Source organism: Microcaecilia unicolor, chromosome 2 (assembly GCF_901765095.1).
Source record: "Microcaecilia unicolor chromosome 2, aMicUni1.1, whole genome shotgun sequence".
NCBI classification, from domain to species: Eukaryota; Metazoa; Chordata; class Amphibia; order Gymnophiona; family Siphonopidae; genus Microcaecilia; species Microcaecilia unicolor.
Window position 1 is genome coordinate 281,374,580 of NC_044032.1, and position 15,018 is coordinate 281,389,597.

The window sequence follows — 15,018 nt, forward strand, 5'->3', positions numbered from 1 at the left end:
TCAGAGGATTTGCCCAACCTGTTGATACAGGCCATGGACACTTTGAAGATTTCCTCTCCGGAGGACGTCTCTCCCTCAGTCCCTGTTGGCTCTGCCATTATGCTGGGGACGAAGCGCCCGCCTAGAACCTTCCACGTGCATGATGCCATGCACACCTTAATTTCGGCTCAATGGGATGTCCCGGAAGCGAGCCTTAAAGTGGCTAGGGCTATGTCCCGCCTCTATCCTTTGACTGAAAGTGAACGTGAGGCCTATCTGTGGCCTACCGTGGATTCTTTAATCACTGCGGTGACTAAGAAAACGGCGTTGCCGGTGGAAGGTGGCACGGCCCTAAAGGACGCCCAAGACAGAAGATTGGAGGCGGCCTTAAGGTCGTCCTTTGAGGCGGCTGCTTTAAGTTTGCAGGCCTCAGTTTGCGGCTCCTATGTGGCCAGGGCGTGCCTGACGATGGTGCAGCGGGCTTCCCCCTCGGATCATTCCTTGAGGGCTGATTGGCCGGCCCTGGAATCGGGCTTAGCCTATTTGGCAGACTTGCTGTATGATGTCTTGAGAGCCTCAGCTAAAGGCATGGCTCAGACAGTCTCTGCGCGGCAGTGGCTTTGGCTGAAACATTGGTCTGCTGACCACGCCTCTAAATCCCGCCTGGCTAGATTGCCTTTTAAAGGCAAGCTGCTCTTTGGGGTCGAGCTGGACAAAATCGTGACCGATCTCGGCACGTCTAAGGGCAAGAAGTTACCAGAGGTCAGGGCTCGGGCTAGTGCTCGTCCCGGTACCTCCAGAGGACGGTTTCAGGAAGCCCGTTGGTACCGCCCGGGCAGGTCGGGTTCCTCTGCCCCCTCTTCCTTTAAGAGGAATTTCTCCCCCAAGCAGCATTCCTTTCACAGAGACCGCCGTCCCGGAGGTGCTCCCTCCGGTCCTCCCCCAGGGTCTCGTACCCAATGACGGGGTCTTGGTCCACGCCCCAGTGCAGATTGGAGGACGGCTGTCCTCGTTTCTGGGCGAGTGGACCACAATAACTTCAGACGCTTGGGTGCTGGAAGTCATCAGAGATGGCTACAAGCTAGAGTTCTGCCGACCCTTAAGAGACGGGTTTGTACTCTCTCCCTGCAAGTCTCCGGTCAAAGCTGTGGCAGTGCAGCAGACTTTGGACAATCTGATCCACCTGGGTGCGGTCGTTCCGGTGCCAGAAAGTCAGCTTGGCAAGGGGCGTTACTCCATTTACTTTGTGGTACCAAAGAAAGGAGGTTCTGTCCGGCCTATCCTCGACCTCAAAGGGGTCAATCGGGCCTTGAAAGTGCGGCACTTTCGCATGGAGACTCTCCGCTCTGTTATAGCGGCAGTGAAGGCAGAGGAGTACCTGGCATCCTTGGACATCAAGGAAGCATACCTGCATATTCCCATCTGGCCTCCTCATCAACGCTTTCTGCGTTTTGCAGTCCTGGGCCGACACTTCCAGTTCAGAGCCCTCCCGTTCGGGTTGGCTACTGCTCCGCGGACCTTTTCCAAAGTAATGGTGGTCATCGCGGCCTTCCTGCGAAAGGAAGGAGTACAAGTCCATCCTTATCTGGACGACTGGTTGATCCGAGCCCCCTCTTATGCAGAGTGCGGCAAAGCTGTGGACCGGGTAGTTGCTCTTTTGAGCTCCCTGGGATGGATCATCAACTGGGAGAAAAGCCAGCTGCGCCCGACTCAGTCCCTGGAGTATCTGGGAGTTCGATTCGACACCCAAGTGGGCAGAGTGTTCCTGCCAGACAATCGGATTGTCAAGCTTCAGGCTCAGGTGGACCAGTTCCTAGTAGCCTCTCCTCTTCGGGCTTGGGACTATGTGCAGCTGTTGGGCTCTATGACGGCCACGATGGAAGTAGTGCCCTGGGCCAGGGCTCATATGAGACCACTACAACAATCTCTGCTGCAGCGCTGGACTCCGATGTCGGAGGATTATGCTGTGCGCCTTCCCTTGGACCCAGCAGTGCGCAAGGCGCTGAGCTGGTGGATGCAGACAGACAAGTTGTCTGCGGGAATGCCTCTGGTGACCCCGGAGTGGATTGTCGTCACGACGGACGCCTCTTTGTCGGGCTGGGGAGCCCACTGCTTGGGAAGGACAGCGCAGGGGCTCTGGTCTCCTGCAGAGGCAAAGTGGTCTATCAACCTCCTGGAACTCAGAGCCATTCGGTTGGCGCTTTTGGAGTTCATCCCGGTACTGGTGTTGAAGCCGGTACGGGTCCTGTCGGACAATGCCACGGCTGTGGCCTATGTCAACCGCCAGGGAGGTACCAAGAGCGCCCCTCTAGCCAAGGAGGCTATGAGTCTATGCCAGTGGGCAGAAGCGAACCTGGAGCAGCTGTCAGCGGCCCACATTGCCGGAGTCATGAATGTCAAGGCGGACTTTCTCAGTCGCCATACCTTGGAGCCCGGAGAGTGGCAGCTATCTGCTCAGGCGTTCTTGGACATCACGAAGCGCTGGGGCCAGCCGAGCCTAGATCTGATGGCGTCATCGGCCAATTGCCAAGTGCCGCGCTTTTTCAGCAGAGGACGGGACCCTCGATCCCTGGGAGTAGATGCTCTTCTCCAACAGTGGCCGACACAAGAGCTTCTCTATGTGTTCCCGCCCTGGCCCATGTTGGGCAGGGTGCTAGACCGGGTGGCAAAGCATCCCGGCAGGGTAATCCTGGTGGGTCCGGATTGGCCCAGACGTCCCTGGTATGCGGACTTGATCAGGCTCTCAGTCGACGATCCTCTGCGGCTGCCAGTGGAGCAGGGCCTGTTACATCAGGGTCCCGTGGTGATGGAGGATCCCTCCCCCTTTGGTCTTACGGCCTGGCTATTGAGCGGCAGCGTCTGAGAAAGAAGGGCTTCTCAGACAAGGTCATCGCCACTATGCTAAGAGCGAGGAAGCGCTCTACTTCTACTGCTTACGCCAGGGTTTGGCGTATATTTGCAGCGTGGTGTGAAGCAGGCTCACTTTCTCCCTTCACTGCTCCAATTTCTTCAGTGTTGGCGTTCCTGCAAGAAGGTCTGGAGAAAGGACTGTCGCTCAGTTCCCTTAAAGTCCAGGTAGCGGCTCTAGCTTGCTTCAGGGGCCGCCTGAAGGGTGCTTCCCTGGCTTCGCAGCCAGATGTGGTGCGCTTTCTCAAGGGAGTTAATCACCTGCGCCCTCCTCTGCACTCAGTGGTGCCTGCGTGGAATCTCAACCTGGTGCTAAGAGCATTGCAGAAGCCGCCTTTTGAACCCTTGTCGAGGGCATCTTTGAAAGACCTGACGTTGAAAGCAGTCTTTTTGGTGGCTATCACTTCAGCCAGAAGAGTTTCCGAGCTCCAGGCGCTCTCATGTCGAGAGCCCTTTCTGCAGTTCACTGAGGCAGGAGTGACTATTCGCACAGTGCCTTCCTTCCTGCCCAAGATTGTTTCTCGCTTCCATGTGAATCAGCAGCTCTGTCTCCCTTCCTTTCGTAGGGAGGACTACCCAGAGGAGTACTCTGCTCTTAAATATCTGGATGTGAGACGAGTCATCATCAGATACTTGGAAGTGACCAATGAGTTCCGGAATCGGATCATCTGTTTGTCCTGTTTGCAGGTCCTCGTAAGGGTCTGCAGGCTGCTAAGCCTACAGTGGCAAGATGGGTCAAGGAAGCCATTGCAGCGGCTTATGTGGCCGCGAGGAAGGTGCCGCCTATCCAGCTGAAGGCTCACTCCACTAGAGCTCAGGCGGCCTCGATGGCAGAGGCCGGGTCCGTCTCCTTGGAAGAGATATGCAAGGCGGCAACTTGGGCTTCGGCTCATACATTCTCCAAGCATTACCGCTTGACTGTGGCGGCTCGGGCGGAGGCCCGGTTTGGAGCTTCAGTGTTGCGGTCAGGGATTTCAATGTCCCGCCCTGGGTGAGTACTGCTTCGGTACATCCCACCAGTCTATGGATTGATCAGCTTGATGATATGGAAGGTAAAATTATGTATCATACCTGATAATTTTCTTTCCATTAATCATAGCTGATCAATCCATAGCCCCTCCCAGATATCTGTACTGTTTTTATTCTGGTTGCATTTCAGGTTCAAGTTTAGTCTTCAGTTACTTCAGAAAGACTTCGTGTTCAAGTTTTTTCACTTGGATTCTTCAAGAGTTGAGACGAGTTTGTGTTACAGTGAGCTGCTGCATTCCTCTCCCCTCCGTTTCACGGGGCTGGATTGAGATTTAAATTCTGCCGGCACTCCCTCCCGCTTCGTGCGGCTGTAGGGCAGCTTTGTACCCCTCCCGCTTCGGCGGTGTTAGGGTCAGTCAGCTCCTCCCGCGGTTGCGGTTGCAGGATAAGCCAGATCCCCCCGCATCGGCGGGTGTGGTGTCCCTCCCCCGCTCCGCGGGGATGAGCTGGACGGATTCCCCTCCCCCACTTGTGTGGGGATGAGCTGGGTTAATTCCCCTCCCCCGTTTCGGCGGTGGTGAGCTGGGCAGAGTGTCCCTTTGTGGGTGTAATTCTCTAAGTGCTGAGTCCTGCGGATGGAGCTTTGATATCGACATACTGAGGAGTTTCCGGCAGCACATGACCACATATAGGGAGGCAAAAGTTTGCTCTCTATCTCCACCTGCTGGTAGATGGACACAACCCACCAGTCTATGGATTGATCAGCTATGATTAATGGAAAGAAAATTATCAGGTATGATACATAATTTTACCATTCTGGCTTGGATGCTATTGGTTTAGCAGACAGATTCAGACTGCAAGCTCTGACAATCACAGTGGCCCTCACTGGTTTACATTTACACAACCAAACTTGAGTTTTTGGTTTTGGCAGAAACCAGGTGATGTGTTTCGGCTACAGTTTCGGTTTTGGCTGAAAGTTTTCAGACAGTTTTGGTGGTAATTTCCGTTTCAGACAAAACTGAAAAAAGCAGTTTGTTACCTTCTATTTGCCAGTTGCTTGTGACCTGGATTGGCCACTTTTGGGAGCAGGATACTGGGCAAGATGAACCTTTGGTCTGACCTTTATGGTAATTTTGATGTTCTTATGTAGAGCTGTATGCATGTTTTCTCTTTTGAAAATTTCATGACACATGGATGGTGAAAATATGTGCATACTTTTTATGCAAACATGCAGTTTTAAAACTGCCCCCTCCCAAATATATAAACATCCCTCATTGGTAACGTCAGCATCTTGCAATATAGCTGCTTAAACATCTGTGAAAAATTCTCTTAGGGTAGGATTCATTATTCCCTGTGGGTTTGCAGGAGCGAGAGTTGAAGGTACAGTGGTGGAAATAAGTATTTGATCCCTTGCTGATTTTGTAAGTGTGCCCACTGACAAAGACATGAGCAGCCCATAATTGAAGGGTAGGTTATTGGTAACAGTGAGAGATAGCACATCACAAATTAAATCCGGAAAATCACATTGTGGAAAGTATATGAATTTATTTGCATTCTGCAGAGGGAAATAAGTATTTAATCCCTCTGGCAAACAAGACCTAATACTTGGTGGCAAAACCCTTGTTGGCAAGCACAGCGGTCAGACGTCTTCTGTAGTTGATGATGAGGTTTGCACACATGTCAGGAGGAATTTTGGTCCACTCCTCTTTGCAGATCATCTCTAAATCATTAAGAGTTCTGGGCTGTCGCTTGGCAACTCGCAGCTTCAGCTCCCTCCATAAGTTTTCAATGGGATTAAGGTCTGGTGACTGGCTAGGCCACTCCATGACCCTAATGTGCTTCTTCCTGAGCCACTCCTTTGTTGCCTTGGCTGTATGTTTTGGGTCATTGTCGTGCTGGAAGACCCAGCCACGACCCATTTTTAAGGCCCTGGCGGAGGGAAGGAGGTTGTCACTCAGAATTGTACGGTACATGGCCCCATCCATTCTCCCATTGATGCGGTGAAGTAGTCCTGTGCCCTTAGCAGAGAAACACCCCCAAAACATAACATTTCCACCTCCATGCTTGACAGTGGGGACGGTGTTCTTTGGGTCATAGGCAGCATTTCTCTTCCTCCAAACACGGCGAGTTGAGTTCATACCAAAGAGCTCAATTTTTGTCTCATCTGACCACAGCACCTTCTCCCAATCACTCTCGGCATCATCCAGGTGTTCACTGGCAAACTTCAGACGGGCCGTCACATGTGCCTTCCGGAGCAGGGGGACCTTGCGGGCACTGCAGGATTGCAATCCGTTATGTCGTAATGTGTTACCAATGGTTTTCGTGGTGACAGTGGTCCCAGCTGCCTTGAGATCATTGACAAGTTCCCCCCTTGTAGTTGTAGGCTGATTTCTAACCTTCCTCATGATCAAGGATACCCCACGAGGTGAGATTTTGCGTGGAGCCCCAGATCTTTGTCGATTGACAGTCATTTTGTACTTCTTCCATTTTCTTACTATGGCACCAACAGTTGTCTCCTTCTCGCCCAGCGTCTTACTGATGGTTTTGTAGCCCATTCCAGCCTTGTGCAGGTGTATGATCTTGTCCCTGACATCCTTAGACAGCTCCTTGCTCTTGGCCATTTTGTAGAGGTTAGAGTCTGACTGATTCACTGAGTCTGTGGACAGGTGTCTTTCATACAGGTGACCATTGCCGACAGCTGTCTGTCATGCAGGTAACGAGTTGATTTGGAGCATCTACCTGGTCTGTAGGGGCCAGATCTCTTACTGGTTGGTGGGGGATCAAATACTTATTTCCCTCTGCAGAATGCAAATAAATTCATATACTTTCCACAATGTGATTTTCCGGATTTAATTTGTGATGTGCTATCTCTCACTGTTACCAATAACCTACCCTTCAATTATGGGCTGCTCATGTCTTTGTCAGTGGGCAAACTTACAAAATCAGCAAGGGATCAAATACTTATTTCCACCACTGTAGCAGCTTGCTCTGGTTCCACTGTATGGTCTGCACTGTGAGAAATTAACACACTGATAAGAGGATATATCAATTCCTTGTTGATCTCTTAGAAACAGGCCTCTGTGGCATCAGAGAGAGAATTTCCAAATAAGTTTTTTTAACAAATGTGCAGTGAGTGTATAAGAACATGAAGAGTAATCATGTTTTCTGGTTTTGTACATGTGCATAGACTTAGTGCCAACATATACCCTTGTCAGTATCTAGCTAAAATGTCAGCTTGGCTCAGCTGGTAATTTAGCAGTGCAGAGGGCACTGGAGGCTTGGAGGGGGAGGGGTTCATCAGATACCGCTGGAGGATGGGAAGATTATTTCGGTAAAGATTGTAAACCATATCCAGCTCTTGTTGAAGAAAGTCAAGTCAGTACTGTTTCTGTGACCAAATGGAACAAGTAGGGATAGGGCACAGTCCATAGCAAGAACATCTACTAAGGGGGATGAAATGTCAGATTATCAAGATTTAACTGTTTAAAACCAAGAAAAACATTAAGGATTCACATTTCAGAAGGTCTGTTTCAAGAGAGGTAAAAATTCCCATATGACAGGTTGTTCTTTTTTTAGTATTTTGTTTGCGGGGGTGGGGTGGGGATTGTGGGTTATTTTAATATTCTATGTTATATTATATTATAGTAAAGACATTTATTATGTTGTATCATTTATGTGATTCAAAATGTGGAATATAAGTTGCTATTAAAGTAATTTCCCAGCTGCAGTTTTTAAAAATTTGTGAACTTTTTTTTTTTTAATCAGTGTGACCTGCTGGTGTTATGGCATTAACTCTCTAACTGGCTTGACATTAACGGTTCTTTGCATTGCAGGGCACAGAGTTCCGGTGTGTCTATGATGGCACCATTTCTCAGGTATCTGTACTGTGAGCCTGCTCAGACACGGCAGCATTCTGAGCTACGAATAAGCCTGTTAAAGGTCTTCCTTAAGCCGCACAGCCCTCAGGACAGTGAGAGACCTTCTGAATTAGAACAATGTCTTCTTCGACTGTTCTGTAGCCTGACACCCTACCTGCAGGTAATTTGTGGCTCTGTTCTCCTTTGATAATTGTGAAGGTTGTTGATCACTTTAACCTTGCGCTATATTGCAAGGTTAGTAAATTCTATGTATGAGGGATGTTGTAGCTGAGGGTGGACTCTATGAATCCTGTGTTACATCAAAGATACACACTGAAAACAGTAAATCTGGGTTCCACTGATGGCCAAAACAAAATGATCTCCAGTCTCTTACATTTACACAAAAGAGTCTTGTCTCAGAGATTGATTAATGATTTCAGCTTAGTATGTTCTGGCTGCCTTGATCTGTTCATTATATCCGTTTAAATCTTGTGAAAGATGCTTCATTTAGTCAGTTTGATATCAACTGCATAAAATATCTTATATATGTTATATATTTATTTAGACAAATTATAAAATCTACTTTGTTTCATAATGCTAGGCAGAGGGGTACTCTAAAACCATTCCCTATCATCTTTTCCCACCAAATCCTCAGTCATAAAACTTGAGGTTTTCTATATATATGGTTCTGATTTTTTTTTAACATTTTAATTCTCCATTTGGGCTTCTGTCTCAAGCCAAATTGGCATCTGTTTGGTTATTGTACCATGAATTTTGATTTGTAATCTCCTTATGGTATATGTCAGCCCCCTTCCCTGCCGCATGAAGCCCAATCATTAGGGTCCTAGTCTGAAATTCCTTCTGTAATACATGTGTACATCCAGGTTTCCAAGTTTATTATAAGTGGAGAAACCTCTGTCAAAGCAGTGTACAGTAATCAATAATAGAATAATGATGAGAAAGGAACTACAATAATGACAGGAAAGAGGATACACATAAAAAAAGAAAACCTAAGAACAGCAGCATACAGAACACCATCACAGGGCATCAGCCAGGCCATCAGGCCATGAAATCTGGCTCTAATCAAATGCCTTAGTAAATAGATAAGCCTTAAGTTGAGGCTTAAATGAGGATGTGGGGGGGGGGGGGGGGGGGTTCTCCAGCCTGAGTGCCTGGAGGGCAGCATTCCAGAGAAGCGGACCCATTACATGAAAGATCCGTGAATTCATGGACGATAAGCGAATGATGCAAAGGGACGGGACCTGAAGCAAGCATTCCTGACATGAACAAAATCTTTGGAAGGGCAGTACGGTACCAGATATTGCAAGAGATAGGAAGGTTGACCAGCGTGGTAGATTTTATGAACCAACAGTAGCACCTTGTAAGAAATACGAAGTGCAGCAGGTAACCAGTGCTCCTTGTGGAGTAAAGGAATAACATAATCAAATAGCTTTGTGTTGGTGAGAAGACATATAGCAGTGTACTGGACTAGCTGCAGCCGTTGGATGTCCTTTTTCCGAAGTCCCTGGATCAACACATTACAGTAGTCAAGACTAGATAAGACAAAAGAGTGAAGAAGGGCTGTAAGCGCCGAAATAGTGTTTGTAAAAAGTAAGCGCTAAAAAAGTAACATTAAAGAACATCATAATCAAATACAAAAAAATCACAATGTCATATAAACATGTAGTAACATATTTGTAAAGATGTAAATGAAAGAAAGCTCATATGTAAATACAAGAAATATATACGATCAAAATGCGGTATTATAAAGAAAAAAATATTAAAATATGAATAATTTGTAATGATTTGAACATCCAACATTTTTTTTATATTGATGTATATGTAAAGCTTGTAAGGTTAAGTGAGTAAAAGGAAACCTCATAACTCATATTGTGTAATATATATTATGTAACACCCGAACATCATAAAATCAATATGCCCAATATAATTAAAAATGTATGAAGAAAAATGGTAAATAAACCCATACTTATATATGTTGGAAATGATGAATAGACCACATGCTTATATATTTAGAAATGATAAACAACGGATTTAAAAATGCATAGTAATTCAACTTATAATAACATGTATATATTAAAATAATATGTAAACCATGCTTATATATATATAAAAATAATAAAGAAAAATAAAAAATGAAAATGAAAAATGAAGATAAAATCAAATTAAAAATCCCATGTTTCTTTATATGAAAAAAAGTATGTAATATATTATTTAAATATTGTTTCAGAAAATCAAAAATAAACATGAGTAAAAGAATATATAAAAAAGTATATAACAAAAATCATAAGGCTAGATTAATTCCTATCATGATGTTGGAGAATACTACTACTACTACTTGACATTTCTAAAGCGCTACTAGGGTTACGCAGCGCTGTACAATTTAACATAGAAGGACAGTCCCTGCTCAAAGGAGCTTACAATCTAAACATGTAATGAGGCCCAAAAGAGCAGTAAGACTTCCTCAATCCAGGTTGTTGTGGATGGTGGATGGAGAACTGCTACGTATCAAAAACACACACAGTGCAAAGTGACTTATCAATAAGGGGACAATGTCTCATCAATCTGTGGCAAAAGATTAATTGTTCAATGCACACATCACAAAAAGTAATCATCGACAAAAAAAATCCCACAAAATGTTTTATATTTTTCTTATGAATTTAAACAAAAATAAGAATAAAAATAGACTTCTCTATCTTAATAGTGATTCCTGTGTTCCATATATAACAGTGCACTGCGAGTGAAAAAGTTCAACAACTTATCTTTGACATGCTGTCCAGTTATGTGCAGCGTGGTAAGTCCCAGCTTGTAAAATAGATGAATGTGCGGTCCCAACGGTCCCATTTCGCACTGCTTCTTCAGGGAACCACACTGCAAACCATTAGACTCTAAAAACAAAAACACATAACTTAAACCATGAACTCAAAAATCCTCATTACAAACAAAGTCACTGTGGTTTAAATGCTAACTTCTAAAGCGCTGGAGGGTAAGCTTCTAACTGCCCCACTACTGACAAACATCAAGGCAGGGAAGACTGCTAGCTATAAGACATTTGTTGTCCAATCACAAATAATCACGTGATTATTTGTGATTGGACAACGAACTCAGACTGCTCCCCAAGCATCCCTCAAGGGACCCCAGACCCCCGTACCTGAATAGAGGCAGGCGTGATACTCACTTCCTTCTGCCTCCGGCACCGCCCTCTTCAAAACGGTGGCACCAGGGGCGTAGCCAGACCTTGATGGAAGGGGGGTCCAGAGCCCAAGGTGGGGGGGGGCACATTTTAGCCCACCTCCCCCAGCTGCCAACCCTCTCCCGCCACTTTCGACTCCCCCCCCCCCCCTCCCCCCCCCCAAGGACGACACTGCAAGGTACCTTTGCTGGCGTCGAAGTCTTCTTCAGAGCCAGCCTCTGGCGTGTTTGTTGATCTGTGCTGTGAGTCCTGTGATCAGTCCGGATCAATCAGGCTTTTATAGCGGGAAGGCATGTGGATGATAACATTTGGAAGGTGTTAAATTTCATTCAAAGAGAAAAAAAAAACAGCTGGAAATGGTGTTACTCTCAGTTGATGTGGAAAAGGTCCTCAATAGCTTTGTTTGTCCCTTTATATTTAAAGTATTGGAGAAAGTGGGTTTGGGGCCTCAATTGCAGGGGTGGATAAGGGTAATTTATAATTTGTCCTTAGCTGCTATTAAAATCAATGGTGGCTATTCTGATCCTTTCTCATTGTTATGGGAAGCAAGGCAGGGATGTCTGTATTTGCCCATTTTATTTGCCAAATTGATTGAACCCAATGGGTGAGAGATCAGTTTCTGATTAGGGGAGTGGGGGTGAATGGTTGGGAATATAAGCTGAGTTTATTCGCAGATTTATTACTTACCCTGACCAATCAGAGGGATTCTTTGGGAGTGGTGGTGCTTGAGTTTCAGGAATATGGGAGGCCATTGGGGTTTAGGGTAAACATGGCCAAATTGGAGCTGCTGAACATTAATATACCTGGGGAAATGGAGAGCATTTTACAGGGTCAGTACTCTTTTTGATGGGTGCATTCATCATTGTACTATCTGGGGATCCACCTGGGATGATTAGTTTGATCTGAATTATGGCCCAATGTTACATAAAATGCATCAAGATTTGGATGGGTGGGATGCATAGAGATTGCCCCCAATTTCTATTCTTGTTCCAAATATTGCCAATCTGGGTGGGAGGAGGAGTTCTTTGACAGATGCCAAGCTGAATATCTAGATTTATTTGGGCTGGCCTTCAGCCTAGAATTGGGAGGAAGACTGTGTCTGGGGAAGTTAGAGGGGAGACAGCAGTTCCTTATCTTAAAAAAATACTACCAGGTGGCCCAGCTGCATGCTGTGCTAAAATGGCAAGCTCATGAATGTAAGAAATGGGTAGAACTTGAACAGGAAGGGATAGCTGAAGTACCTCTGATGCATTTACCATGGTTGCTGGGGTGGAGCAGGGAGGGGTGGGGGTCCCTTTTAAGGGGCTGATTTTGAGAGTTTGGAAAAGTACTAGGAGGTGGCTGATGGAGGGTGCGGAAGTACTCATGGTTTTCACCATTTTGCTTTAACCCAGAATTTGACACAGGGAAAGGGCAGGAGGTGCTATGGAGGTGGGGAAAGAGGGGGGCTAGTTTGTATGGGGCAATGTTGTGATCTGGAAATGGGACGGGTTCGAAACTTGAGGATCTACAGAGCAAATATGGACTTCTCCTACAGGATCAATTCCTCCTTCTGCAGGTTAAACATTGAGCAATGTAATTTCACTGTTAAAATTATGTATTGTGGCTCCTTCCAAGTTTATTAGTACTTGATATACCATCTGGGGGAACATTCCATCTAATCAGTTTACAATATACAAAACAATTTGTTATATTAGAAAAGAAAAGGAACTACAAAATCATAGGAAAGGGGAAACTGAAGTGACCCAGAGAAAATGGTACGAATATTAATAGGTGTCAGGGAGAAGCGCCACTATGGAGCCCCATTTAAGCCAGCGGGGGAGAAGTCAAAAGCAATGGCAAATAAATGAGCCTTGATGAGTTGGGCCTTAAAGGTAGGAAGAGAGGATTCTGATGGCAGAGACTAGGGGAGTGTGTTCCAGAGGGTGGTGCCCATCACACTAAGTATTCGAGAACAGATAGAGAGGTGGATAGAGCAAAGAGTGGAGACTTGGTGTTATTCTCTTAGAATTGTGTTTGAAATAAGCAGAATAGAAGCCTGTATGTAGTATAGTATGTAGTAGTATATCCCAGTGCTCAGGAATTTTGGAGGAAGTGATGCAGGGGAAGATGGCTTTTGAGAAGCTGTTGGGATCTCACTTTCAGTGAGTGGCAATTTCACAAATATATAAATGTCATAATAGAGAAGAGAAAAACTGGAATATGTCAGGGCTCGGGAGGTAGATATAGAGGGGCATAATCGAACGGGGCGCCTATGTTTTCCTGAGGGTGTCCTCGCGAAGAGGCGGGGAAACCTGTATTATCGAAACAAGATGGGCATCTATCTTTCGTTTCGATAATACGGTTAGGGAAGCCCAAATCTCAACATTTAGGTCGACCTTAGAGATGGTCGTCCCCGGTTTTTGGCGATAATGGCAACCGAGGACGCCTATCTCAGAAACGACCACATCCAAGCCCTTTGGTCGTGGGAGGAGCTAGCATTCGTAGTGCACTGGGTTCCCCTGACATGCCAGGACACCAACCGGGCATCCTAGGGGACACTGCAGTGGACTTCAGAAATTGCTCCCAGGTGCATAGCTCCCTTACCTTGTGCGCTGAGCCCCCCAAAACCCACTACCCACAACTGTACAACACTACCATAGCCTTAAGGGGTGAAGGGGGGCACCTACATGTGGGTACAGTGGGTTTCTTGTGGGTTTTGGAGGGTTCACATTTACCACCACAAGTGTAACAGGTAGGGGGGGTTGGGCCTGGGTCTTCCTGCCTGAAGTGCACTGCACCCACTAAAACTGCTCTAGAGACCTGCATACTGCTGTCATGGAGCTGGTTATGACATTTGAGGCTGGCAAAAAATATTTTTAAAGTTTTTTTTTTGTTTGTTTTTTTGTTAGGGTGGGAGGGAGTTATTGACTACTGGGGGAGTAAGGGGAGGTGATCCCCTATTCCCTCCAGTGGTCATCTGGTCAGTTCAGGCACCTTTTTGAGGCTTAGTCACAAGAAAAAATGGACCAAGTAAAGTCGTCCAAGTGCTCGTCAGGGACGCCCTTCTTTTTTCCATTATCAGCCAAGGACGCCCATGTGTTAAGCACGCCCCAGTCCTGCCTTCGCTCTGCTTCTGACATGCCCCCGGGAACTTTGGTTGTGCCCGCGATGGAAAGCAGTTGAGGTTGCCCAAAATTGGCTTTTGATTATGTTGATTTGGACGACCCTGGAAGAAGGATGCCCATGTCCCGATTTGTGTCAAGAGATGGGCGCCCTTCTCTTTCGAAAATAAGCCTGATAGGTAACTTTCAGATAGGAATGGGAAGAGATCTGGTTAAGAGTTAAATCTATGGGCATAGTGATTTTCATAGTTGAAAATGGGTATAAAGTACTTATAAGGAAGAATTACACACCCGTTCAGTTGGATAATTTGTGGAGATGGGATAGGGGAATGTGTTGGAGGAGCTGTGGGGGAATTGGTACTTACATCCATATGTGGTGGGAGTGTGAGTGGGTTCAGGGTTTTTGGAACAAAATATTCTGGTTATTGTCACAAATATTGGCTAAAAGGGTGGCTGACCATAGAGGTTGTATTGCTTAATAGGTCATTTGGGGGACTTGAAGATGGGGAAGATAAAGCTTGTCAATTGGGGATAACTGCAGCATGTATAGTTTTGGCATCTACATGGAAACAACAACTCACACCAGATTGGAAACTGGTGGTATAGCAGATGGATTGGTGGTATGAAATGTATAGACTTAAAACTCTTAGAGATATTTATTTATTTGTAGCATTTGTATCCCACATTTTCCCACCAATTTGCAGGCTCAGTGTGGCTTACATTTGCCGTAATGGTGATTGCCATTTCCGGGTAACGGAATTACAACTGGCAGTGCATTAAGGTGCATAAATACATGGTAAAGAAGAATACATTATGGTATTACATATAGGTTCCTGCGTGATCGATTGAATTGTAACATACATTATCGACTATAGAGAGAGAATTTTCGGCATAAGGATTAAAGTGATATCACTGGGTGGGGTCCTTTGAAAGACAGTGGAGGGAGTTGCAGTACTGGCAATGGCACAATACCTGATTGTTGATGGCTCTA

General features: G+C 46.1%; 1 protein-coding gene across 1 annotated transcript in view; it reads left to right on the forward strand.

Annotated features, from left to right (window-relative positions):
• The window catches only part of FOCAD (focadhesin), a 438,419-nt gene that overhangs the window by 30,703 nt on the left and 392,698 nt on the right, over positions 1-15,018 (forward strand). The window contains 1 exon segment of the mRNA XM_030194211.1: positions 7,689-7,893. Coding sequence (XP_030050071.1) covers positions 7,689-7,893 — 205 coding nt within the window.